This window comes from Acartia tonsa, chromosome 4 (genome assembly GCF_053477335.1).
Source record: "Acartia tonsa isolate MP-2025a chromosome 4, ASM5347733v1, whole genome shotgun sequence".
In the NCBI taxonomy this organism is placed as follows: Eukaryota; Metazoa; Arthropoda; class Copepoda; order Calanoida; family Acartiidae; genus Acartia; species Acartia tonsa.
Window position 1 is genome coordinate 48,559,639 of NC_137263.1, and position 27,046 is coordinate 48,586,684.

Consider the following 27,046-nt stretch of genomic DNA (forward strand, 5'->3'; position numbering starts at 1 on the left):
AACATAGGCATCCAGTATTATAAGAACATCAAGTAACATAGGCATCCAGTATTGTGAGAACATCAAGTAACATAGGCATCCAGTATAGTGAGAACATCAAGTAACATAGGCATCCAGTATTGTGAGAACATCAAGTAACATAGGCATCCAGTATTGTGAGAACATCAAGTAACATAGGCATCCAGTATTGTGAGAACATCAAGTAACATAAGCTTCAAGCATTATGGAAGCATCAAGCATCTTGTGCATCCAGCAATCTGAGAACATAAAGTATACCATAGTATATCAATTATTAATAATAAGTCCAGATAATTCCAAGTTCAGATACACACACAAACAAACAGATATCTCTCTTCCCTTTAATTTATATATTACCCCTTATAAACAGTAAGAGATTAGGGATGTAAGGGGGTTAAGAATAACGTATTATGTCATCATAAGAGTAGCGCCATGGCGGCGTCTTGCGTTCGCCCTGGCGACGACGTCGCCCCGTTCCGCCTGATTGTTATCGTATTATATATGAATGCAATATTGGTGAGTTTAGTTGTATCTACGACAACGAGGTAATAACAACTAAGCAACAGCTGCTGACCTTCATTTCGTGCCACAGTTTTCATTACTGTACAATTAGAGCGACATAATAAGTTAGATTATAATATTTGTGATGTTCAGTTTACACAATATGATCAAAAAATAAAGCATCTTATAATGCCTATGAAAAAATTAATTCATACTATACAAATGACCAATGATAGGTAAGTATACATTTTAATTGACCAATGGTAAAATACACTGGCCTATCATTGGTCAATTGTATTGTATGGCGTTATTTTTATAGGCACTAAAAACTGCTTCCAAAATTGAGTGATATTAACTAAATATCTTAGAAAACCATTTAAGATAATGCTACATCGATGCATCAAACAAAAGTTTCTATAATATTAATTAATGTAAAATTTATGAATTTTATGAACTTTTAGTGTAAAATAATAATATTTTATTCACCCTAAAAGTTTTTTTTTGTTTAAACATTATTTTAGAGGCCTCAGCGGGGTTTTACTTTATTTTGCTTAATATTGATCATACTATGGTTAGGTTTTTTTAATAGCATTTTTGTTGCATATTTTAGATATTCTAAAATAAACCTTAAGTAATTACGAAACTTATTTTAAGTGATTTTGCTAAAATTCAGGTAAAATTTGTAAACAAAAATTAATAAAGTCCAAATAAAACATATCAGTTTGGTGTCAAATATTTTTTTTCTCAAATTAATGTTATTTTATCTACTAGCGGCTTCGCCCCTAGCCTCTAGGGGCATTGCCTCTAGGGGTTTAATCAAACCAATTTTTCGTAATTTATATTTTAAAAAATAAATCTAAAAAAAATAGTTTTTTTTTTGGGGGGGGGGGTATTTTAATTTTTTGGGGGGGTTGGGGGTGTCCCACCCCCAAAGAAAATAGTTATAAACCTTCCCGGGACCTATGAGAAGCTACCCTGTAAAGGAGAACCCGATCGGTTCAGTGGTTGGCGAGATCCTTCGCTACAAACAAACAGACAAACAGACACACAGACAGACAGACAGACATCGTTCTACTTTGTATTATAGATAGATTAGATTACTAATAACCATCATCCTACCCCCCCCCCCCGGGCCCCCCCCCCCCAAAAAAAAAATGGTTTAGATAAACACACACATCTTGTGAAACTTGGCGCTTTTCATTGTCTTTATTTCATCAAAAATCAAAAGTCAACTTATATTTTTTATTTTAAGATTTGAGAAATTTGAACAAAATTGTAAAAATTTGTGTATGGTATTTTGAATAATGCCGTGCACGTCCTTTACAGCTGTCAAATTTTTATACATTACATTCTTATCAGAGAGAGAGAAGGGACAATGGGCTGTTTATTACACTAGTCCCCAAGGTTTTATAATAACTTTTTCTTATTCATCGGCTTAAAACTTTGGGGATTTTAGTGAATTTGATTGGTTAATTCATGAAGTTGAGTGTCCAAACGTTTCAATTGTAAATTGAAATCTACAAAAGGGTTAATTTTGTGTGTTATCATTGGGGATTTACGTCAATTTATCGGCCATTAACTTATCCCTTTAGATCCCTAGATTTTTATACATTACATTCAGATTTCCATCTTTAAAGAACATTGTCAACCATATTTAAACAGGGATAACAACATCCATAAAAGCGAAACATGATAATAGAATAGAATATAATTTATTAACTAATGCAATACATTTAATTATTAAATATACAAAATCATATTAAAAATTGCATAGCAAGGAGTAATTAGGCCTTGGAGTAGGCCGTTAATTTACCCCTTTAATTGATTTTATTTTTCATTTTATTTATAGTTAGAATTACACAAATTATATATTATATAAAGATATTTACACAAATTTAATAAAAAATATATAAATAATTAGGTGGGTTGACTAAATAACTATATAAAGTTACAGAAATTGGTACAGATTTTATTTCTTACAGGAAAAGCATTTTCTTTTGTTGCAATGAAATGATTTATATGTTGAAAAATAAACGTTTTTAATCATAGACAATGATTTCTTTACAGAGCCTGAAAGCCTTATTTCATTTCTCAAGTTTTTGCTTGGTACGAGCCATTTTGATAGATGAATAATCAACTGATTGTACATTTTTATATTCGTAGAAAGCTGGATATAATACTATGCTAGACATAGTTTTTTTCGTATGGATGAGAACCGGTTCTTATGCAACGGATTCGAATGAACACGAGAAACTATATTTTCTTTAATTATTATTAAAACTTAAATTAAAAATTATAAAGAAAATTTATATAATTCTATTTAAGTTTTTATATAAATAGGTCTTTTTGTTTCTTTACATTCTAGGACAAATTTACTTTAATTTATATAATTTATTAAGTTTATATATAAATATTACATAAGTCAAATATTTTTTTTTATTCTAGGAAAAGTTTTGAAATTAGAAGTTCTTTACTAAAACCCAGAAATAAAGTATTGCAAAAAAGTGAATAAATTTAGGGCACAGATAAAAAGGTCGTCAATTCTACTCAGTGTTGCCCCCCAACGACAACTGAAAATCACGTATAAATTTCGTGATTTTAAAAAATTCGTTGTTGGTATAAGCTGACTAAAACCTTCAAATGCAAAAAAATAATTGTGAGAGAAGATAACTTTTATAAAGACACAACCCTTCAACTCGCCAAAGATCACGTAGGCAACTAGTTTTAATGAATATGTGAGGAGGAAGTGAATAAGCACAAAAAAGTCATAAAAACAGACAAAAAAATCTAAAATGGATAACTGTGATTTTTTTTAACGTAGGGTCAAGAAAAGTACAGAGTAGTCAAACTTCTAGAAAATAAGAAAGGCGAAGCCCTGAAACGGTAGAAAAAACGAACAATAACACTTGTAGAGTATCAGAACTAAATAAGGAAAATACAATTGTAAAAGTCTAAGTATTTTTTTTATAAAACTGCTTAAATACAGGATACTGTTTATTGTTTAGGACATTTTTGTGACTTGATCATAGATGTGCTTTGCTTATAAAAATCACAGTATTCCAAAAGTCAGATGCATAATTATGTCAGATGGATAATTATACCATGCAAAAATATGTTGTCAAAAAAGTTAAAAATCAGCATATTTCAAACAGACTTTCTTATAACGATTATAGAGCACCAAATTACTACAGGAATAATCATGCAAAGTGTGAAACCGATAGGACAATTCTGAAAGAGCTAACTGCAACAGACGGACAGGCGTATGGACGGACAGACTCTAGTTATTAAAAAGCTTCGCTTTAAAAAATATTCTGAAGATCAAAGCAAAGTTTGTTGAAAAGAATTCTTAATTATCAAAACATTTCTTTATTATTCAAAGTGTAAGAAAAAAGTTTGAGGTCTTATTATTCTAACCCAAGGAAATTAAATTAATAAGAGAAAATATTTTTACTGAAAATTCTATGTTATTATAAATATGATTGTCAAGGCTTCCCCGAATAGTTTTTGCTCTTTATTTTTTTGTCTCAATTTTTGTGACATTTGAGTTGTATGCACCTCTGCCGAGCCTTTTCCTCTATCCATAGTTTTAAAAGGAGTAGGCAAAATACTAGCGCCTGTTTCTGAGCACAGGCATTCCGCTTGCAAATCTGCTTTAATCATTCAGTCAAGCAATCAATTTATTCTACCAAATTTTTCGAGTCTAAATAAAAATAAAACCACAAAATGATTTGGCCAGGCAAAATAGGATAAAAGAATAATTATGCAAAGCAAGCTGGTTTTGGTTTTATGTTTTTACAACTTCCTACTTCCAAACTATTATTTTATTTTCCCTCGAGCTATTCTTACCCTTTTCTTGAGAATTTTATAGATCTGGTACAGATTTCGGTAAAAAGATCCTTCCCCAAAAAAACCTAAAAATTATCTGAAATAGCCCACATCCAATGATTCCCATTGGAGAGATTGATTAAAGAAAATAAGCCCAAAATAAGTCCTTTTGCGCATTTTTGTGCACTGCGACATAATACGGCATTAATAAGTATATATGCTATTCTAGATTATTTGTAGGGTACAATGAAGTGGGAACGTCCAGCCTCTAGCAGCCTTTAGAGTTCATAGTTTTTTTTAAAACAATAGATTCTGCAGTATGTCCAATTTTTTGAAAAACTTTTTGGCTCCTAAGTTTTTAGTCAGATTAAAAGAAAAAGATTTCTTTATTTAAAATTGAATTAATTCCCAATGTTCTTGAAACAACATATCAACATACTAGCGGCTATGCCCCTAGCATCTAGTGGCTAGTTATTCAAAGGATAGATAAAATAGCTTAAAACCATCACAGGACCTAAATGAAGCTTACCTAAAATAGAGAACCAAATCAGTTTAATAGTTATTGAGATCCAAAGCTTCAGACAAAAAAAAACTAACTACTTTAAATTATAGGATTAAACCAGCATTAGAAAAGACATCATTTTACTTTAAATCATAAATTACAAGGTTATTAACAATTTAAATTTCTGTACACATTTCACTTAGTAATAATCTTAATGGCAGTAAAAACCATTACAGTTAAGTCCGAAAACTAACATCTTATGTAACGGTACCAGCTGTTAAAAAAAGTGTAATAAAAAATCCACCAAAAGAAGGAAGTACACCTTTTTGTTCTTTAATTATGGTTATAAAAAGGTGCTCTCTTCAATTATGTGTTGCCTATGCTTTTTGTTTTTAAAATATGTTTCAATTAATCATTTTTAATAAGATAATAAATTATTTAGGATATAAAATTAAGATAATTTTTTGCATTTTGTGGTAATTTATTACAAGTAGTATAAGCGCAAGTTGTGTTCTATAAAACCAAAGATTTTCTTCACTCACTCTCCTTGCATGTCAGCTGTTTGTATGTTTGTAAAACAGAATAAGTTTCTTTTATGACTTACAAGACCATTAGGTCAAACTTTTTTTTGTGTAATGTGTAATATACAGACAATTAAATTACTATAAAATTCTCATTAATGATAATGAAATTTAATTTATTATTGTTTTCCTCCTAAAAATGATTTTAAATAATTACAAAAAGTATAAAATTATCAATTATTAACCTTCAATTGATGCAAAATAATTAAATTCTGTCTCGCTTATTATTAAAAGCGATGGTTTTCTAGAATTAGGGTCGGTCCGTCCGTCCGTAACGGATAGCTTTTTTCGTCAATTTAGGCATGTTAGAATTGTCTTATCGATTTTAAACTTTGCATGGTGATTTCTGTAGTAGTTTAGGTACGATTTAGAAAGCGTAGGAACTCTATAATCATTACCAGAATGTCAGTACGTAAATTTTAAACATTTTACTTTTTTAACAACAAATTTTTATGTGATCTAATTATCCGATTGATCTGATTTTTGGAATACTGATTCCTGGAACAACAAAGTACAATATTATGAGCGAAGCAACTCTATAATCAAGTCCTAAAAATGTAAGTATGTCCATAAACATTATACTCTATCAAGCAGTTTTCCAACAAATTTACTTACAATTTTGCTTCGTCTCTTTTACATTTATATTCTGATTATGTTAATGTCCGTTTGTCCTACCGTTTGAGTGCTTCGCTTTTATGGATGTTGTCATCCTTGTTTTGATATAAATGAATAATTGTTGAAAATTTAAGCATATGTTTTGATTAAATGATTACTTGCATTTATTTGATTGAGGTAAGGATAAAATCATAAAACTGATATTTTTCTTTTAGCTTGATACCTTAAATAAGAAACAAGGATGACAACATCCATAAGTAGCGAAGCATTAAAAATTTGAAGAAGGACAAACAGACAAATTAAAGTATAGAGAAGATGTTCAGTTGATAAATGTGCAATAATTTTTAGAAATCACGAAACCTTTCTGAAAAACTAATTAAAAATATTTTCAATATCTTTTATGCATGACCGATAGACTGACGGACACAGAAAATTATACACTTGATGTTCAATGTTACAGGAAATCTTCACCAAACATTCAGCAGTCTATCTTCAATATCAGCTGAGAAAATCGAATTTCCTCCATAACGTTATGGATGGAATGGTGGACAGACAAAGTGAATTATAGAGTAGCTTCGCTACTAAATACATATTTTTTAAATACAAATATACCGCCAAATTCTAGACATTTCTAATAATGGAGAAAAAAGTTTAACAAAATCTAATCAATTTTTTGTTGTATTCATTCACAACACAGAGAGAGGGGACAATTGGCTATTAATTACTTCAGTACCAAAGCTTTATAATAACATTTTCTTATTCGTTGGCCTAATAACTTTGGGGACTATAGTGAAATTGGATTGGTTGATTCATTAAATTGAATGTTCAAACGTTTCAACCATTATTTTCTTATCCATTTAGATACCTGCATTTATTATGTTCACTACTTCTCTAAAATATAACATCAAAAAATTTAAATCTTACAAATCCGTGGTTTTGACATGTGTCAATGTATCTTATCATTCAACTTTTTACTAAAATTTGCTTGTCTGTAGATTTCTGTCTGTCTGTCCGTCTGTTTGGATTGGTTAGTTTCTTGTCAACTTTTTGTTATGATAGAATATATTTATATTTTGAAAGTATTATTTGAACTTGGGGCAAGACTTTGGTTTTACGCATTTATTTGTAACTAAAACTAAAAAAAATAAGTTATCAACTTTTAGATTCTTTTTGAAGTTGATTAAAGTCTATCCACAGATTATGACGTCATACGATAGAATAACCAATGAGAGGCCAGCATAAATTTTACCATTGGTCAATTACAGTGTATACTGGCTTCTCATTTGCTATTCTATCGTATGACGTCATAATCCGTGGAGGGACTTTAATCATCTTCATTCTTTTTACGATTGTTTTTAGCAGTTGAAAAATTTGGTTTTAGATGGTTAATTTAATTCTTGTGTGATTTTGAAAATTTTAAAACCGTGTTTAATATGTAATCTTTAATTAGTAATTTTAAGGGAATCTAAAATGATAATAAAGGGAATGATTTACAGTCCCTAATTATGATCAACAAAATAACCTCTTAAAGGGATTATTAGTTTTAAGATTACTAATTTGTACAACTAAACAATACTTGATAAAAAAGGTGTTTTGCAAAAAAAATACAAAACGGGTTTACAAAACCTTTTTGGGTCTGCATAATTCAAAGTCCATTGTCTTTTCCCTCCCTGAATAAGACTCTAGAATCTGGCCTTGCCCTTCAACATGAATATAATTATCTAAACGGTACTCCTGAAGTCCTGTGAACGCTGTGTTGAGATCAACTGAAAATTGATTGTCTATTTCTTCCCTAATTTCCGAAGTTGTACAGCAGATAAACCAAATATTGCAAAACCTATTTTCAGCTACTCCGGTCAAAGGGAAAAGCGGTATAATGTATAAACGATTTATACATTATACATTCAAAATTATAATTTTTCAAATTTTATTTTATTTTTTTGAAGTTTGAAGCTTTTTAGCTAGTAGTAAATATTGAGATAGGATGAGGGTGCTATGTACACAATCGGAAACTCAAATTCAGCTGACCTGTGTTGATGTTTATGATCCAAGATGAAGCTATTATAAGCATTCCCACATTCTAGCACCTAAGCTGGTTTTGTTCAAATTGGATTATCTAATTACCATGCATTACTTTCTAGATATATAAGTATATCTAAATTCGAAATGATTATATTTATTATTACACAAAAAAAATTATTTTGACACTATTTAGAATAAGTTCATTATTAATTTACTTGTTGTATAAGCAAAAATAAAAGGCTCTTAATGCAATGAACAGGTCAAAAATTCTAAGACATAAATTTTATGAGAATTTAAAACTTGCTTCAAAATGTTAGGATATATTTATATTTAGATTAAAGACATGATTGCCAAATTTTTTAAAAGCCTCCAAAATTTCATGTTCAAAAAAAAAGAAAACAGTTAAGAAGCATTATATTGTTAAAATAAAAGATGGATTTTTTTTTTAAATAGAGTTTTATGTCTAGTTAAAATTTGTCTTCTCTTGTATGATAACATATTCAAATATACAAAATATTTGAACTTGGCAATTTTGTTAGGGAAGTGTGGTGGAGAGAGGGCGTGTTGTGGGGGGAAGGGGGGGGTGCAGGCATGTGCAGAGGTCTGGGTCAAGACAATGATTCAGCATTATTTTCATATTATACCCCCCCCCCCCCTCTTTATATTCCTTCTCCATGATTCCTCCCGTGCATATATACTCAATAGCTAGGAGTCAAATAGACAGATAGAATGCGTTCTCCTCTTATAGCTTAATCTAGCTTCTAAACCATTTATATTAAGTTTGGACATATTAGTAACATCGTTATAGCTAAGTTAAACAGACTTCTAAAAATTGTTCCTTAAGAAACAAAGCAATAAATTGCCGTGATAATAGATAATTTGTTATACAAAAGACGTATAGTCCCTTTTGTGGCAACGCCCCTTATGGGTAGTAGTTTTTCATAGGTTACTTAAGGTTAGGTTAGGTTAGGTTAGGTTAAATTAGGTTTTGTTATTGCCCCGCACGGATAGGACCCCCCGCAGGTGCTAGAAAATGGAGAAAAGCTTCTGTGAAAATACAACGAATCGTATCTTAAGAGGCGTTGCCACGAAAAGGATTATACCCTACAAAAGTACATATGCATATTAATATCAAGTCCTCTAAGATCAAGTTTTAAAACATGTCTTGGCGCTAGTGTGCAAAAAAAAGGGTTTGCAAATTTGACCGATGCCAGTTACGAGCAATTTGTCTGCACAGTTTTATCTTTAACATTTAACAGTGATTTGAGAGTATTATATCCTATTTAAAGAAGTAATTTGTCTCTCTGTTGCACCAAAAGATCTCGATAACTGCTTGTCTGACATGGTTTTTATTTTTCTTTGGAGCTTTTTAAGGACTAGGTCACTTTTTTCTGGGATGGTTTTAGGCTTTTTAAAGTTTAGATTCAAGTCTTTTTTTTCGCCCATCCTTCCCGATTGAATAAGGAGCCCATAGATGCTAGAGGCGTCGCCTTTAGTCTTTTATATTAATTGGTTTCGAAACCATGCTGGAATAAATTTGAGAAATAATATCTTTCCCATATATATATGTTGTATTTGTATGTGTTTAATTCTGTCATTGGTTGGTTAAGGGATGGAAGAAATAAGCAAAGATTAATTTAGTACTATTGTCTTCTCCCCCCCCCCCCCCTCCAAGTAATAAATCCTCTTGTGCTATATTTTTTTAACTTTCTCTTAAAAATGAATCATTTACTAAAGGTTCAGGAGAAATTACTTTGTCTCTACGGTCATTATAGATTTTTAACAATTCTTAAAATTGAAGCTTTTCTATAATTAGGGTCGGTCCGTCCGTACGTCCGGAACGGATAGCCTTTTTCGTTAAATTAGGCATGCTAGAACTGTCCTATCGATTTCAAACTTTGCATGGTGATTCCTGTAGTAGTTAGGTACGATTTAGAACGCGTAGCTACTCTATAATCATTACCAGAATGTCCGGACGTCCAATTTAAACATGTTAATTTCTTTACTTTTTTTATCAACAAGTTTTTATATGATCTAATTATCCGATTGATCTGATTTTTGGTATACTGATTCCTGGGAAGTTCAATATTATAAGCGAAGCAACTCTATAATCAAGTCCTAAAAATGTAAGTATGTCCATAAACATTATCCTGTATCAAGCAGTTTTTTTAACAAATTTACTTACACTTTTGCTTCGACTCTTATACATTTTTATTCTGATTATTCAGTTCTGACACTATACAAAAATTAATGTCCTTTTGTCCTACCGTTTCAGAGCTTCGCTTTTATGGATGTTGTCATCCTTGTTTTATAGTGAGTTACTATAGCGACTGCGCACCTAGCACCTAGAAGCTAAAATAGCTTAAAACTATACCAAGACTTAAACTAAAAAAAAATCTAAAACAATCACATGACCTATGTGAATCTTACCTAAAATAGAGAACCCCATCGGTTCATTAGTTATTGAGATATTTAAGAAAAGCTTAGTATATGTCCTAGGCAATGTCGTGCACTTTATTTTGCCAGAGGATTTATTTCTTGGAGAATGGGGGGGGGGGGGAGGCATGCCAACCCAGGTTAATTTCAGGTGTCCATACCCCCCCCCCCCACCCATCAAACAAAAGATACAGGCAATTACAGAGAGACTAACGAAGAGACAGATATTACTGAGTAACTAATGCACAGACAGTCGAACAGAGGGACGAGCGGACTTCTATATAGACAGACGGATGGACGGACAGACAGGCCTAGTTATAAAGTATATATACCACTAAAAAGCAACGGAATTGCTTCAAGCAACTATGCCAGAAAAATATCCAATTACATTTATACATAAGACATTTTTTCCCACATTTCGTGTAGCGGACAATTTTTCCCACATCAAAATACAAATATTTCCCTCCTTATAATTGTGCTAAGTAAAAAGTTTTGCTTCCTGGTTATCAGATACCGTAATTGTAATGGATTTAGTATAAACGTGGATATTATGACAGCCCAAAAATTTTCGTCAATTTAGGTTGCAATATCCACCCGCATTTATTGGTCGGGAAGTTTATCCAGTAGGAGGGAAGGGGATGGGGTAAAGAAGTGACATGGGAGAGATTGTTATTTTAACCCGCTTCACTTTATCTTAGAACATGAAAATCTGGTGTAAGATCCAAGTAATAATTAATTAATTTTGACTGAATGAAATCTTAGTAACTGAAGGCCATAAATATGTTATATTCATCAATCTATTTTAAATCATGATGAAGTATTTAATAGGGAGTAATTTAAATTTTAATGTATATTTATCGCAAACAGACAGACAGACACACATCCTGTTACTTTATCATAAGGATTATATTTGAGTTTTATTAGGTTAAACGAATAAAGTTTTTTTTTTGATAAAACAAAGATAGGAACATCCATGAATTAAATGGACGTACGGACTTTCTGAAAACGAGTATAGAGTTGCTACGGTTTCTAAATCGTACTTAACTGTTGTAGGAATCATCATGCAAAGTTTGAAATCGATAGGACATTTCTAACATGTCTAAATTAACGAAAGAAAGCTAACCGTTCTGGATGGACTAACCAATCCTAGTTATAGAAAAGCTTCGCTCCTAAAAAAATCTTGCCAATGTGTGGTCCTGGTCTTTAACATTTATTCAGAAGTGGCCACCAAAAAAAAAAAGTTTTAATTGGTAGAAAGGAGGGATAAGACTATAAACAAGGAAGGGACATTGGGCGTTTTATTACACTAGTCCCCAAAGTTTTATAATAACGTTTCCTTATTCTTTGGCTTAACGACTTTGGTGACTTATTTTGAATTTTAATTGGCAGGTTAAATAATTTGAGTGTCCAAACGTTTTAACCACTAATTGTAATCATTAGAAAATGGTCATACAATAAAAAAAAATTTAGGACCCATAAATCGTTTTTGAGAAGCAAGTCACTAAGGTACTAAGTATCTAGTTTATTTAATTTATTTGATTTTTTTTTTAATAAAGTTAAATGGATAAATGAATGTAATTTTACTTGGATCTTAATCTGATTTTCATGTTCTCTTATAAATTGAAATTCGCACAGGGCTAAAAGAATGATTGCCCTCAATTCACCCCTTTTACACCAATCCCTTTCCTACTGGATGAACGAACTGACCATTAAGGGGGGTCCATGTTAGCAACCGAATTGACGACAATTTTTCTCTTGTCTATAATATCCACGTATATTCTACATCCATTATTGGATAAAGGAATGTTTAATGTCAAATCAATAGTACATTAATCCAAGGTCCTAAGCTATTTTTTGCGGATTTATTATTATTATCGGCGGATTTTAAAATCTTAAACATAGTTTACTAAAAACAAAGTTATTCAACGATATTTTCACACTTTTCTTTCCAAATTGTGAATTTAAGCTGAATTTAAGAAACTAAAATTAATTCTCTGAATTTTCAATAAATTCTAATTTATATTTAAATTTAAATTACAATACCAGAATTTGTAATTCATGTAAAATGAAATATTAATTATTACTAATAGAATGAATATCTAAAATATGCAATATGAAAAATATGTAAAACATTTTATAAAAAGTAACAAACAATACCAGATAGAAAAAACTTTTTTTTAATAAAATAATTTTTCATTTTTTGTTTTGTTTTTGCACAAATTCGAAAGTCAGCTGTTACATCGCCAGATAACTCATGTAATCTTTAAAAAAAATCTATTATGTTAAAATCTTTAATTATATGTTTTATTATTATTTTGCCTGCAAAAGTTAATGAAGATTTTTTCCAGTATGGCTTCGAACCCGATTAATATCCGATGGATAAGAACAGGTTCTCAGCCATACTGGAATATTATGTATAGCATCGTATCACAGACATTTTTCCATTAATTCAAAAATCATAAAAGTAATACCAGCGGATCCTCGGGGCTATAAAACTGGTTTTAATCTTTAATTTTTTATTTAACATCTGCGGAAAGATCTCTATGATATGATGCGATAAATAACTATTCAAAAACCTAAATATTTTTTCTCGAATTTATTCGAATCCGGTGGATAGGAACCGGTTCTCATACATACGAAAAAACTATGTCTAGCATCGTATTACATCCAGCTTTCTACGAATATAAAAATGTACAATCATAAGATTAAAACTAGTCTGTTTAGCCTTCGGCACCTCGGGGCTAAAAACTAGTTTTAATCTTATAATAGTACATTCTATATCCACGGAAAGCGGTTTATAATACGATGCGAGAAATAACTATTCTTATTTTCAGAATGTTAAGGGTTCGATACGGAATATTTTGTTTTGTTGCCTGGTTGGCTACTGGACAGGCACTCAATGTTGTACAGAAGCCTCAGTCCAGAGATGGGTAAGTATCAATTAAGTTGCAATTATCAGGGATCCAACAGGATAACACAATGGCCGGTAACTTGATGTAATCCCCTATGATGATACACAAAATTACTGTTTCGGTACAACGGCATTTGCCTGGCCGTGTACAAGATCTTTTAGTACAGACGTACTAAACCTGCTACTTCCCACATGAGCAAAACCAGCGTAGTTACTAATACAATTTATTGTATGAAAATGGTCACGCTGAAATAAAAATAACAAAATTAATAATCAAATATTAAAATGTTAAATACATCATAAAGAAATAAATCTTGTAAAAGAAAATAAATCTTTTTCATTTTGGGAATAATCATCTTTTCCTTATAAAAGGTTTCGTGATTTCGAATTTACATTTCAAAATGTATAAAAGAAATTAGGGTTATTTTTGCTTAAAATTAAATCAAAACTAAATGCGAGTTTGTAATTCATGGATAAAATCATCATAGACTACTATTAAAATATTCTGGTACAAAAATAAATTAATTACTTGGTCTAATTTTAATGAAAATAAAGAAATTAATTTGCCGTCTTTTAAAAATCATTCCACACTATTAAAATGCTTAACCCATTAGTGCCGAGCGCCACTTTTATGGGCCGATCGAGCTGTAAGTTTCAGGGAAGCTTTATAATGGTCAAAACGGAATTCGTATTTTTTTGTTTTGCTCTAGTGGCGTGCACAGGAAAGTTGCAAAAAAACCCGGTTCGGCTTGGCCATAAATACCAACCAGGCATTAACACCCGTTTTTGGTGCTTTCCCCCAGTTTTAAAACCCGGTTGACCTGTATAAACCCGGTTATTTTGACCAAAAATCGAAAAATGTAATTTTTTAACGCCAAAAGTGAGATGAACACTTTTTAGAAATTTGATACGATCCGTAATTGAAAACTACACAACCTCATGTAATCTAAAGAGCTACAAGTATAATACGAAGCGATTTATTTCAAATTTAGTGTTTCGGCTATAGGTGCCGCCGTTTCGGGTAAAAAAACCCGTTGCTCGAAGTTTTAAAAGACACACACTACAAAAAAAGAACATTAAAATTTGGGTGTTACATATCAGAAAACGATCATAAAACTATTGGGTGACACCTATAGAGATTACTAGGGTTATTATGGTGGCTCAAACCCTTACTAATGACGTTAATTGTTATTTTTATTGGTTGAAAAGTTAAAACCGGGTAATAAAAACCGAAACCGAGCCGGGTTTTAAAATTTTCGGGTATGTATGGCCAAGCCGAACCGGGTCATAATAGGGCGTAAAAAAACGATAAAAAAATCATATAAAAAATAATAATTTGAATAAAACGAATTCACATATAGATGCACTTGTCAATAAACATTAGATTTCACGAAAAAAATCAGCGACTTTACTATAAAAACAAAAAAGTTAGAAGGGGTATTTTGAATTTCATGATTTTCAAATTTTGTTGAGCTATACCATAAAACGGAAGTAAGCTAAACTGCCTGCTCCAGGGGGAAAAGAAAGCCAGGGTAGTAGAGGAGGGATTCATACTGAGAATGATGCAATTATGGAGCCGGAAACCGGTTTTTTTTCCATTTTTCGGAACCGGGTTTTAATGTCCGGTTCGGCACTAATGGGTTAAAGAAAGAATTCTTACCGAGGTCATGGAACATGTCAAGCCGGGAAGCACTCAAAGGTATTTTTCAGTACGGATAACACCACATTTTTGACTATACATGGGTTTTTATCACACAGATATTCCGCACATCTTGAAAGAAAGAATAAAGATGGCTACGCTAGCTTTGTTTATGTTTGGTTGCGCAAGCGTTATTATGAATGCCGTGTTCAATTATGAACTTTTTGAAAATAGGCGCTTTCTCAACTGCCAATAATGATAAGGAAAACAAAAAGGATAAAGGTTTGAGTTCACAAACGCAACATACTATTATACTACCGATACAATTACCTCTTCTGTAGATTAGAATTAGTGGTTTAAACGTTTGAACACTTAACTTGAGTCAACCAATCAAAATTCACCCCAAAGTTGGTAAGCCAACGAATAAGAAAGCGTTATTATAAGACTTTGGGGGCTACTGTAATGAACAGCTCATTGTCCCCTCCCTCTCTGGCTATTATACAACAAGTATGGGGGATGGGGTAAAAGGGTAATACTTCCACACAAAGAAGGTGTATCAACTTTTTTTTTATAGCTAGCCGGTTCTTTTAGTAAGTAGTAGATGTAAAATTTTTCATAGAATTCAGATATGCAATCGGTTTTTTTGTAGACCTCTTATTTTTTAAGTAATTTAAGTTTTTTAAAAAAATAATTAAGTCGGTTTTAAGGTACTAAAACGCAACAAAATAAAAGAAGAAAATGGCCAGTAAGAACAAAAATAGTAAGATCTTTAATTTGACACCTTACTTTTAAAATTCTGTTGAGTAATTATTGAAAAAATCTATTTTTTTAACCTCGGTTTAATAAAAACTTTAGACCTAAATGTTTTCTCAAACAGACATAAAAAACATGGGTTCATATATACCTTTAGAATCAGAAAAATATTACGAATCCATTGTAAGCAAAATTGAAAAAAAGTAAAAAAATATAAAAATTTAAAAATGGCCAATTGTATTTTTTGTTCTGGCAACACTATCGTCTTCCCTTTTTTACCCCCTCTTTACCCCCTCTATACCCCCTTCCCATTTTTATACTCAATTAAAGAGTTAAGACGTTGCCTGTACAATATAATATGATATTTTCATATAATTCCTTTTATTGTAGTTTATATACTATATTGTAAACTTTTTTTTTCAATTTTGCTTACAATGGATTCGTAATATTATTCTGATTCTAAAGGTATATATGAACCCATATTTTTTTACTTGTGAAATGATAAAATTGAGTTCAAAGTTTTTATTCTCGTGGGTTTAAAAAAATCGATTTTTTCAATAATTACCTGACAGAATTGAAAAAGTAAGGTGTCAAATTAAAGATCTTACTATTTTTGTTCATAATGGCCATTTTCTTTCTTTTTTTTGTTGCATTTTAGTACCTTAAAATCGACTTAATTTTTTTTTTTAAACTTAAATTACTTAAAAAATAAGAGGTCTAGAAAAAAACCGATTGCATATCTGAATTCTATGAAAAATTTTACATCTACTACTTACTAAAAGGACCGGCTAGATATAAAAAAAAAGTTGATACAACTTCTTTAAAAAAAAATAAATTAGATTTTAGCCCCTCCCCCCACACACAAAAAAAACAACACATATCCAAGTTATAGTAAAATTTATCCCACATCTTATATTTTATTTTTTCCCGCTTTTTCATCATTTCATGTTGTAAAATCATCTTTGAATGTAGTGAATATATGTGTTTATTGTTTTTTTTATATTTTTAAAGAATTATTTTATATGAGAAAATGATAATTTTTTTGTTGTTTAGGCTCTCCGTTGGTATTTTGCCAGTGAGTGGTAATCTCGGATCTTTAGGTAAATATAATCTATTACTATTTATGTATACTATAAAAATAGCTTAAAACCACCCCATATCTTTAATGAGACAATGAAGTAACCTAAAACCATCACTGGAACTATGTGAGGCTTACATAGACGTCCAAGGGGGGGGGTAATGGGGCGATTACCCCCCCCCATTTAAAATTTACCCCTACACTGGGGGTGCCGTAGGCACCCCCAACCATTTAGGAGAGGGTATTTACCCCCCCCCCCAAACAATTTTGGGGGGGTAAATACCCCCCCCCCAAAATAAGAAATCCCTAATAAAAAAATGTTTTGCGCGCTTCGCGCGCAATTTTAATACTAAATATTTAATAAAATTTAAATTACCCCCCTAAAAAATTTTACCCCGGGGGTTAATTTTGGGGGGGGTAAAAATTTTGGGTGGGGTAAAAATTTTGGGCGGGGTAAAAATTTTGGGGGGGGTAAAAAAAAATTTCGGCGCGCTTCGCGCGCCATTTTACCCCCCCCCCCCAAATACGAATTACCCCCCCCCCTTAAAATTTTTTACCCCCCCCAAAAAAAAACCTTGGACGTCTATGGAGGCTTACCCCAAGAAAATAGCTTAAAACCACCACAGGACCAGTAGATATATTCCCTGAAGATTAGAATCCAATCGGTTCAGTGTTTACGAGATCTTAAGCTTCAGAGGGAAGGACGGACGGACGGACAGACATCAAGCTACTTTGTATTATAGATTAGACAGTTAGGATCCCAGAGGAGTAAGGGGAGGTATCAGTAATATTTTTTTCCTTCTCCTAATTACCAAGAAACATACCGCCGACCGTGGCTCAACACGTAGCGCATCCGCTCGTCGTCGGGGAGATGATAAGTTCCAATATCTGCTTAACACCGCGTCATAACTTAAGACGTTAAACATAGTTCCTAATGCTGCTATGTCAGGTGCGCGACATAAACAGTTGGAGTAGGGGGAATGCCTTGGCCTATAAACAGACGCAACTTATTACCATGCACCGTTCGGACTTCTCAGACAAAGGTCGTGCAATCAAAGGGTTGGTTGTCTGTTGTGTATTACTTAACCTAATATTGTACCCCATTCCAAGCGGATAATGAAATGTTTGTTTAGGACTTGGAATTGACAGTAACTTCGCCAATGCTGCTATTGTTGCCATTGCTTTAACTGCTGGTAAGTCTTTTTATCAATATTTGAATAGTGGGAAAGTTTAGACATAATAGTTTTTCTTTAATGTGCAATAAAGTTTTTCTCAATTCTTATAATATCTTTTAAAATATAATGAAAGGGAATTTATTGAACCTAGTAATAGTGTCTAACTTTTTATCTTTGTGACGTAACAAAAAATGAAGGATGAGAGGGGAGGTGGGAATGGAAACCCCTAAAAAAGAGATGGATTTTTGTTACGTCACAAAGATAAAAAGTTAGACACTATTACTAGGTTCGAATTTATTCAAATCATAAAACAAATTAAAAAATACAAAGTTATAATTAAAAATTTAAATCTTATTTATTTCAAAGATTAAACAATATATATATGAAAATGTTTAAAGAAATTTTTTTCCAGTATTGCTTCGAAAACGCTATTTTCCGCTGTATTGGAACCTGTTCTTAGACATAATGAAAAATTATGTATAGCATCGTATTACATACAATTTTCCAATAAAAAGCATGGAAAAATTACAACTTTATGAGCCCGGGCCTTTATCCCCTCGGGGCTTACAAAACTGATTTAAATCTGAAAATTTTTCATTTTAATATCCGCGGAAAGCTGTCTATAATACAATTCAATAATGAACTATTCTAATTATAGCTGCCATCATTACTGTTCTGTTGCTGCCTGGTATCCAGCTGAGCTATGGAGGCAACCTGCTGGGAGATTTTGGTCAATCCCGGCAGCTTCTCTCCTTTGGCAGCAACATGCTCTTCGATGCTTTCCAGTCCAGACAGTTTGGACTTAACGGTCCAGGTAAAGTTTTTTTCTTGCATAATTTTGTCGACAATTTAAGGGAAAGGAGACGGAACTCAAACCATTATATGATTAAAATATTGATTTTTGATCAGGTGGTGTTGGCCTGATGACCCTGTTCTCCGTGGCCACCGACATCTACAGCAAGATGGACAGCGACGACGTGACCTGCCAGAAGAAGGTCATCTGCGAGTTCATGAAGGATAACAAGATGTTCGGTTAGTATTTTTTTTAAATATTTGTAGTATAAATTTTGAAGCTTTTATAGTGCCTTTAAAAAATGAGGTCATACTGGCCTACCATCGGTCAATTAAAATGTATTCTGTCCAGTCATTGGTAATTTAGTCTGTGTATTAGCCTAACATTGGTCATTTTTATTGTTTGACTACATTTTTATATACATTAAAAAAACAACAGGAAACAGGCCATAACAGTAAATCCATTCCCGCCTTTTCCCGGTTGTACCTTTAATAAATGTATGAAACTAGATGTATAACCCAGACAACTACCAGGCGCCAGTGTTGGAGACATTTTTCATATGTTAAAAAATTGCTTTCTGCTCTTTTTAGCGACTTGGCTGTGTTAATATAACCAACCATCGGCTGATATTTAAAGACCCAATTGAAAGTCGGCACAGGGACCACGGGGTGGGGAAATACAGTTATTTAACCCCTTTCCCATCTATTGCTTTATTCTACTGTACCAAAAACACTAAAAATAGATAAAGAAATCATGTAGCATTATATCTCCAGCTAACTGTAGGAATGAACTCTAACTAATGATAATGTAAACATTACCCGCTTCTGTAAAACAAAATATTATTGCGCTATTATAATATAATTTTATACCAGAGGCGTGAACAGCAATTTAATTAAGGGGAGATGGGTATAACTAAGAGGGGGGAAAAAGTGGAAGGCAGGCCTTGATAATTTCAAATTTAAGAGGTGTGTTGCCACAGTTTTATAAACAGATCTATAGTATAGATGTATATACAGACAACTACCTCCCTCCCTTTTTCAAAGACCTCTTTCGTCTGCTTCTAAATTATTTTCTGCTACTTGGCTGTGTTTCTATAAGCAACACCATTGGTTGATTTTCAATGACCCAATAGAAAGGTTGCACAAGGAGGTTGCGATTTGAAGATACAGTTATTTAACCCTTTCTCTCTCTAATGTTTTACTCTAATGTTTCATACCCTTTATTTGTGCAGGTACCGGAGCGAACTCTGTGAGGACAGGTATCCAGACAGCCACCAGCTTCCTCTCTTCCTGGAATATTCCCTATGTTGATAGCATCAGAGAAGCTGCCAGCTTGAACGATCAGGTATGGAAAATTTTCATGCGTGCAAAGTTTGAAGAAATGCCGCATTTGATTTTAAAGTTTATGTAGGTTGAATTATTGTTATTATTACTGTATATATTTTGTTTGTTTATGCAATTGGTATGGGGTAAGGCAGCGGGGGAGGGGGGGGGGGTATCCCCCGTAACCACCACTGGCAAATCTTTCAAGGAGTGATGTAACCAACCTGATTAATATTTTTAATATGGAGGGGGGGGGGATCCAGGGATGAAAAATTAAGGGTGCTTTTCACAACCCCCACCCCAGCCAAATTCGTGTGCACGTCCTAGCTGATAATTTTCATTTGCCATTACGCTTTCTTTGACTTCATGTCAATTAGATGCTATGTGTTCTATTCTTTTTTTTCACTCCAAGTTGATGCATACTTTTTCTTTAAAATGCCCCAAAAAATAGTGTATATGCTTACATATAAATCCATGAAATCAAGGACTGTTAGACCGAAATCGAAGCAAATTACAAAAAAAAACATTTAAAGGGGGGATTTCATATGTGAAATATAAAGATTCCTCCAATTTGTAACAAGAAATAACAGACTTACAGACACTATAAACCTATAGAGTTGCTCTGATCCAACAAAGATATTTGTGTTGGCCTTGATTGCAAATGATGGTAGCTGCCAAAGAAATGCAAGAAATGCCAGTGCTCGCCAGCCGCACGTCTTCCGCGTGTAAGCCTCAATGAAAACAAAATATTATAATATTAAAATTCAACTGGATGTCTAAACCTGTTTCTAATCAGACAATCCTTTTTTCAACAAACAAAAATTTGTCATACTTACGAGTTTAAATTTGAGGCTTATACATGGCTGAGGCACGGCTGCCAAGAAATACGTATGCACAAATATTTAGATCATTCGAAATATGCTATCATAGGGTTTATAACATTACGTCCCCTTTAAATGGAATGTCTAATTTTCTTGTTGAAGGGGGAGGGGGTATCCCTTAGATCCCTAAATTAGCTTTTAACAAAATCAACCAAATAGTTGCAGCCACAACTGAAAGAAGTAGCTTAAAGTACCAAATAAAATTACGTCATACAATACAAATACCAATGATAGGCCAGTATACATTTTACCATTGGTCAATTACAATGTATACTGGCCTATCATTTGTTATTAGGCACTATAAGCAGCTTTCAACTTAAATATTCAGAGAAACCTCTTTCCGGTTTGATTCAGAATCATATTCATTTTCGATGGGTTAAAACCATACTAAAAATACATGTTTCGTATTGCATTACATACAATATTATACAAAAGTGAGCATCAATCTGTGCTTGTTAGTAAAGATTCCCAATTGGCGAAGCCTCCAGTTCTCTGCTTTTAAGGGGAGCCTCTTGTTGGCTTTTAAGGGAACCACCATAGTTCTAGGATAAATTCAGAGTTGAATCTTTACACTACAACGATACCACTGCCGATTCCTCTAGTGAGCATATTTTAAAAGCGTCTCACTGAGCCGGTGTTTCCAGGCTCACAACCGCCATTTTGATTTAAAGATCCGCGTTTTATTACTGGCAGTGGGCAGCACTAAATGATTTAAAGATGCAGCTCTGGTTTTACTTCCCTCTTTCTTGAATAAAATAAAAGTTTGTATGTTGTGAACTTGCTATTAACTACATTCATGTTCATAAAAATGATTTATGCTGTGGAAAGCTCTAAAAAATGTCTGCATTCAAACATTGTTTTTGCATATTCTTCTATGCGACCGGTTTCTTTACATATATATGTTGCTTCGCCCCATAGCCTCAAGGGGCGTAGGACTAGGGCCCTAAATCGAATTTTTTTCTCAAAAATTGGTAGAGGAAGAAAATAGCCTAAAACATTTCTAAGGCTTAAAATAAAATGAAACCATCCCGAGACAAATACGAAACTTCTCTAAAATGGAGAACTCAGTTGGTCCAGTGGGTTACCAAAATACAGAAATAAAAAGCCTTACTACTTTATATGATGGATGTTATATTTTTGGAATAAGCATAAGACAAAGGTATCTTAAACGATTAGTCCACCTGTTTATTAGATCCTAAGCAATACACATTGACAATTTAGATTAGATTTTGGGCAGTTGACTAATAAGCAGATTTAAATTAAGAAGTCTTCTTATAAACAAAAGCACAAAAACAATCTTTTTAATAGTGATAATTTTATTACTTTTTTAGATGCTGTCTAAAATGGTGCAAAAAATGGGGACAAATTTCAAATTGTTTTGGCGTGTGACGTCATACCCCCATCTCTTTTCTAGGGGGTTTCTTTCCTCCTTCCCTTTTCTTTCCCCTCACTTGTGACGTAAATAAACAGCCCCGTCAAATCAATTTGAAATTTGTCCCCATTTTTTGCACCATTTTAGACAGCATCCTTTTTTATTTAACATTATGACAGCATTATTTGTTAAACAAGTCATTTATAAAACATGCAAATAGTTGATGTTAATTATTTCAGTATGGCTTCGAAACCGATTAATATCCGCAGGATTAGAACCGGTTCCAAGGCAAACTGACTAATCATGTATCGTATTGTATTACATCCAGTTTTGTATAATTATAAAAATGTACAATTATAATATTAAAACCAGTTTTGTTAGACCATGACTTCAGCATATCGGAGCTAACAAAACTGGTTTTAATCTTATAAATGTACATTTTATATCCGCGGAAAGCTGTTTATAATACGATGCGATAAATAATTATTATCCAACCAACATTTTGCACAACATAATAGTTCCGCAAGTTTAAATTACGCCAAGAAAAACAAGGATGAAAAAATTAAATGGCAGCAATAATAAGTATAATAGAGAGAAAATATTTTAATAAAAAAGATAGGGGTATATGACCGGGATCTAAAGGGATAAGACAATGGCCGATAAATTGATGTACATCCTCAATGATGATACACAAAATTACCCCATCAGTAGATAAAAATTAGCGGTTGCAATGTTTTGATTGTCGATTTAATGAACCATACAATCAAAATTCATTAACAGTCCCCAAAGTAGTTATGTCAACGACTAAGAAAACGTTATTATAAGACTTTGGGGACTAGTGTAATAAACTGCCCAATGTCCCCTCCCTCCCCGATTAAGACCAATTCTAAGTTCTAACCCAGCGAGATTCGGAGCCAGACCGCATAAGAGAATAACATAGGGACTCACTGACTTACTTGGCTTGTAGAATATCTTTGCAACTAAAGACCAAAATGCTTGGCATACATAGTTTCCAATTGTGCTGTGCGAATTCATGCTAATTGCAATATTTTAACCATGTTATGCATCTTCAATCAGAGAGGGAGGGGACATTGGAATGTTATTACACTAGTCCCCAAAGTTTTGTAATAATGTTTCTTATTTGTTGGAACTTTATAAAATTTTATTGGTTGGTTCATTAAGTTTAGCGTACACATGTTTCAACCACTTATTGTAACCTACAGAAGGTAATTTGATGTAGCAATATAAGGAATGTATGTCAATTTATCGGTCATTGTCTTATCCCTTTAGATCTCTGATTTTAAATACATAGTTACAAATGCATATTCTAGTTAGTAGCAAAGCTGCTCTAATTATGAATGTTGGTTTGTCTGCACGTCATAGGGGTAATTAGTTTTCTCGTATTCATTCGAATCCGGTGGATAGGAACCGGTTCTCATCCATACGAAAAAACTATGTCTAGCATCGTATTATATCCAGTTTTCTACGAATATAGAAATGTACAATCATAAGATTAAAACTAGTTTTTTTAGCCGGTGCCTTCGGCACCACGGGGCTAAAAAAACTAGTTTTAATCTTATAATTGTATATTCTATATCCGCGGAAAGCCGTTTATAATACGATACGAGAAATAACTATTCTCGTATTCATTGTTTTGTTTTTTATTGTTTTATTGTTGTAGTATCGAATCATAGTAATCATTCGAATCCGGTGGATAGGAACCGGTTCTCATCCATACGAAAAAACTATGTCTAGCACCGAATTATATCCAGCTTTCTACGAATATAAAAATGTACAATTATAAGATTAAAACCAGTTTTTTTTAGCCGGTACCTTCGGCACCTCGGGGCTAAAAAAACTAGTTTTAATCTTATAATTGTACATTCTATATCCGCGGAGAGCCGTTTATAATACGATGCGAGAAATAACTATTATCAACTGCTATTAATGTAGCTGTCAATCATTAAATGGTAAATAGTCGATGAAAGCTGCTTTATTAGAAACCTGGAATTACTAAACAAGCGACCAGAATTCTGACAAACAATTCTAAATGAAAATTTCCCCACAACTCACTTCCTTCTTTTCCTTCCTTCTTACCCACTTCCCTTTAGATACATTACAAAACAAGTTTTAAGCCAACATTACGCCACTCAAATATCTAAATTTTGGGCAATTTCAAATGAAATTAATTTGCTGAATCGCAGCTCCTGGATATGTGGTCTTTAAATCACCTTGAATAGCTTAGTATCGGTTTTAATCGAGACAGCGTAAAGTGGCACCAAAAAAATGACGTAATACGATAAAATAACCAATGAGATGCCAGTATAAATTTTACCAATAACTGTAATTGTGTATACTGGCCTCTCATAGGTCAACTTTATTGTATGACGTCCTTTTTTTGGTGCCACTTTACGCTGTCTTGTTTTAATCGGGTTTAAACAGCTAAAATTCTGAAACAAATTAGGGAAGGGGGAAATGAAGCAGTCACTGAGGGCATACCACTGCACTGAAGGCAAGGGGCGTAGCCACAAGTAATTGAATAATCAATGAATGATTTCAACTCAAGCATAAAATAATATGCAAATAATTGCAATATCATTTGCAAAGTAAGCAGGGGCAGAAAAAAACATTAGCAACTAATTACAAACAGAAAAAAACATTTCCTTGTTGAATATTTCATTTTTTAATGTTGGAATATTTAAAAGTTTTTCATTTAATTGTTTAGAAATATTGTACATTATGTTATCATTTTTGGCACTTTAGTTATTAAATCTTTAAACATAGCTCGAAACCAGTTTAAATTATTAATTAAAAAGTATATAAAAAAGAAAAAAAACTATTGAGATAATTATATTTCCCGTATTCATTTGAATCCGGTGGATAGGAACCAGTTCTCATGAATACGAAAAAACTATGTCTAGCATCGTATTATATCCAGCTTTCTAAGAATATAGAAATGTACAATTATGAGATTAAAACTAGTTTTTTTAGCCCCGAGGTGACGAATTGTACATTCTATATCCGCGGAAAGCCGTTTATAATACGATGCGAGAAATAACTATTCTCGTATTCATTCGAATCCGGTGGATAGGAACCGGTTCTCATCCATACGAAAAAACTAAAAAACTATGTCTAGCATCATATCATATCCAGCTTTCTACGAATATAAAAATTTACGATAATAAGATTAAAACCAGTTTTTTAGCCGGTGCCTTCGGCATTCTATATCCGCGGCAAACTGTTTATAATACGATGCGAGAAATAACTATTCTTTGTTTCGTGCGCCGCACTGTAATCAAATAATCTGAAATTGGTTAATTGGTCAATCTTAAGTAGATCAAAATACAGTTTAGGTGGATCCTTCCTAGGGTCCTTATGTCACAATTTTATCAGGGAGGGAGGGGACATTGGGCTGTTTATTACACGTGTCCCAAAAATTTTCATTCCAACGTTTTCTTATTCGTTATGTTAACAACTTTGGGGACTTTATTGAATAAATTTTTTCAAAGTAAAATAGCTAGGAATGTTAAAGGATGTTTGTAAGGAAAAGGAGACAATATTTTAAAATTTATAGCAGAAACTATTAGATTAAACTATTATATGTGTATTTTTTTACTATTTCCTTTTTTCAATTGTTTTCTTTTTCAGAGTGGAAAATCTTGTGATGAGCTTCACCCCAGCTGCAACCATATTTCTCTGAAGGAAAGCTATGACAACTCTGTCAAGAAGGTCTTCGGTATCACTGAGACCGAGCCAACCAAGAACACTGTGCCCAGGAAGGGGGAAGAACAGCCAGCTGAAGAGGAGGAGGAGTATGAGTACTATTATGATAGAAAATAAAGACGACATTGCTACAAACGACAACGACTTTACAGTAAAAAAGACGATATTTGATTTTTTACAATATAAAATGTCGTCTTTGTATTGGATTTAAATTAGTGTTTTTTAAACAATATTTGTAGTGCTACAATTTTGTAAAAAAACGACACTATTGCTCAAAAAACGGCCATGATTTAGCCCACTGCCAGATGGTAGTTACAATTGGTTAGGATAAATTGTATCTATCATCTACACAACATATATAGCCGCCGGCTTTGTAATTATTATGACATACTGATAATCAGCCTGCTGGCTACCTAGTCTCTAATTTCTATCTTGTCTGTACAACTACAAGAATTATTTCCCAAAAAAATGTGTTGAAATAATTGAGTGAGGAGAAAAAAGCGTCATGTGTGATTTTGAAAAGCGATTGATGACATCTGGTTTGTCAAAGATCTTGGCATCATGTATTTTATATGTATGAATATCTTTTTTGTACTTTAGTCATGTTAAATTATTCTTTATAAATTTATAATGATTATATTAAACACATACACACACTAATATTTAAATGTTTTTATGCACTTTTTGGTCTTATTTATTACTGTAATATTAAGTATTTAACTGTGATATATAATGTCTAAGTCTCATTGTTTGAATTTAAGTTTGTATTGTTATTGTTTTGATTTTATTGTTTTGGTTTTTACAAATTTTGTTAATTGTTTTTTTTATTGTCTTTTTAAATGTAGTTGATGTTTAAATTTAAATAAACTTTTAAATATTTTTCTTTTTTATTTGACAGG

At 32.5% G+C, this 27,046-nt stretch overlaps 1 protein-coding gene across 1 annotated transcript; it reads left to right on the forward strand.

Annotated features, from left to right (window-relative positions):
• Nucleotides 1-504: 504 nt before the first annotated feature.
• On the forward strand, nt 505-27,026 carry LOC145317532 (uncharacterized). The gene is made up of 8 exons (XM_080158650.1): nt 505-563; nt 13,335-13,430; nt 16,857-16,903; nt 18,015-18,074; nt 18,715-18,870; nt 18,966-19,088; nt 20,081-20,193; nt 26,073-27,026. Exons 1-8 carry the CDS (start codon nt 520-522, stop codon nt 26,262-26,264), a joined length of 831 nt encoding a protein of 276 aa, XP_080014776.1. The 5' UTR covers nt 505-519; the 3' UTR covers nt 26,265-27,026.
• The last annotated feature ends 20 nt before the right edge of the window (nt 27,027-27,046 follow it).

Excerpts from the sequence above, each read along its gene's own strand:
- LOC145317532 (XM_080158650.1), top strand. The coding sequence starts at position 520 with ATGAATGCAATATTGGTGAGTTTAGTTGTATCTACGACAACGAG. Across the intron at positions 16,904-18,014 it reads TGGTAATCTCGGATCTTTAG|GACTTGGAATTGACAGTAAC; the intron begins GTAAATATAATC and ends ATGTTTGTTTAG. Across the intron at positions 18,075-18,714 it reads TGCCATTGCTTTAACTGCTG|CTGCCATCATTACTGTTCTG; the intron begins GTAAGTCTTTTT and ends TTCTAATTATAG.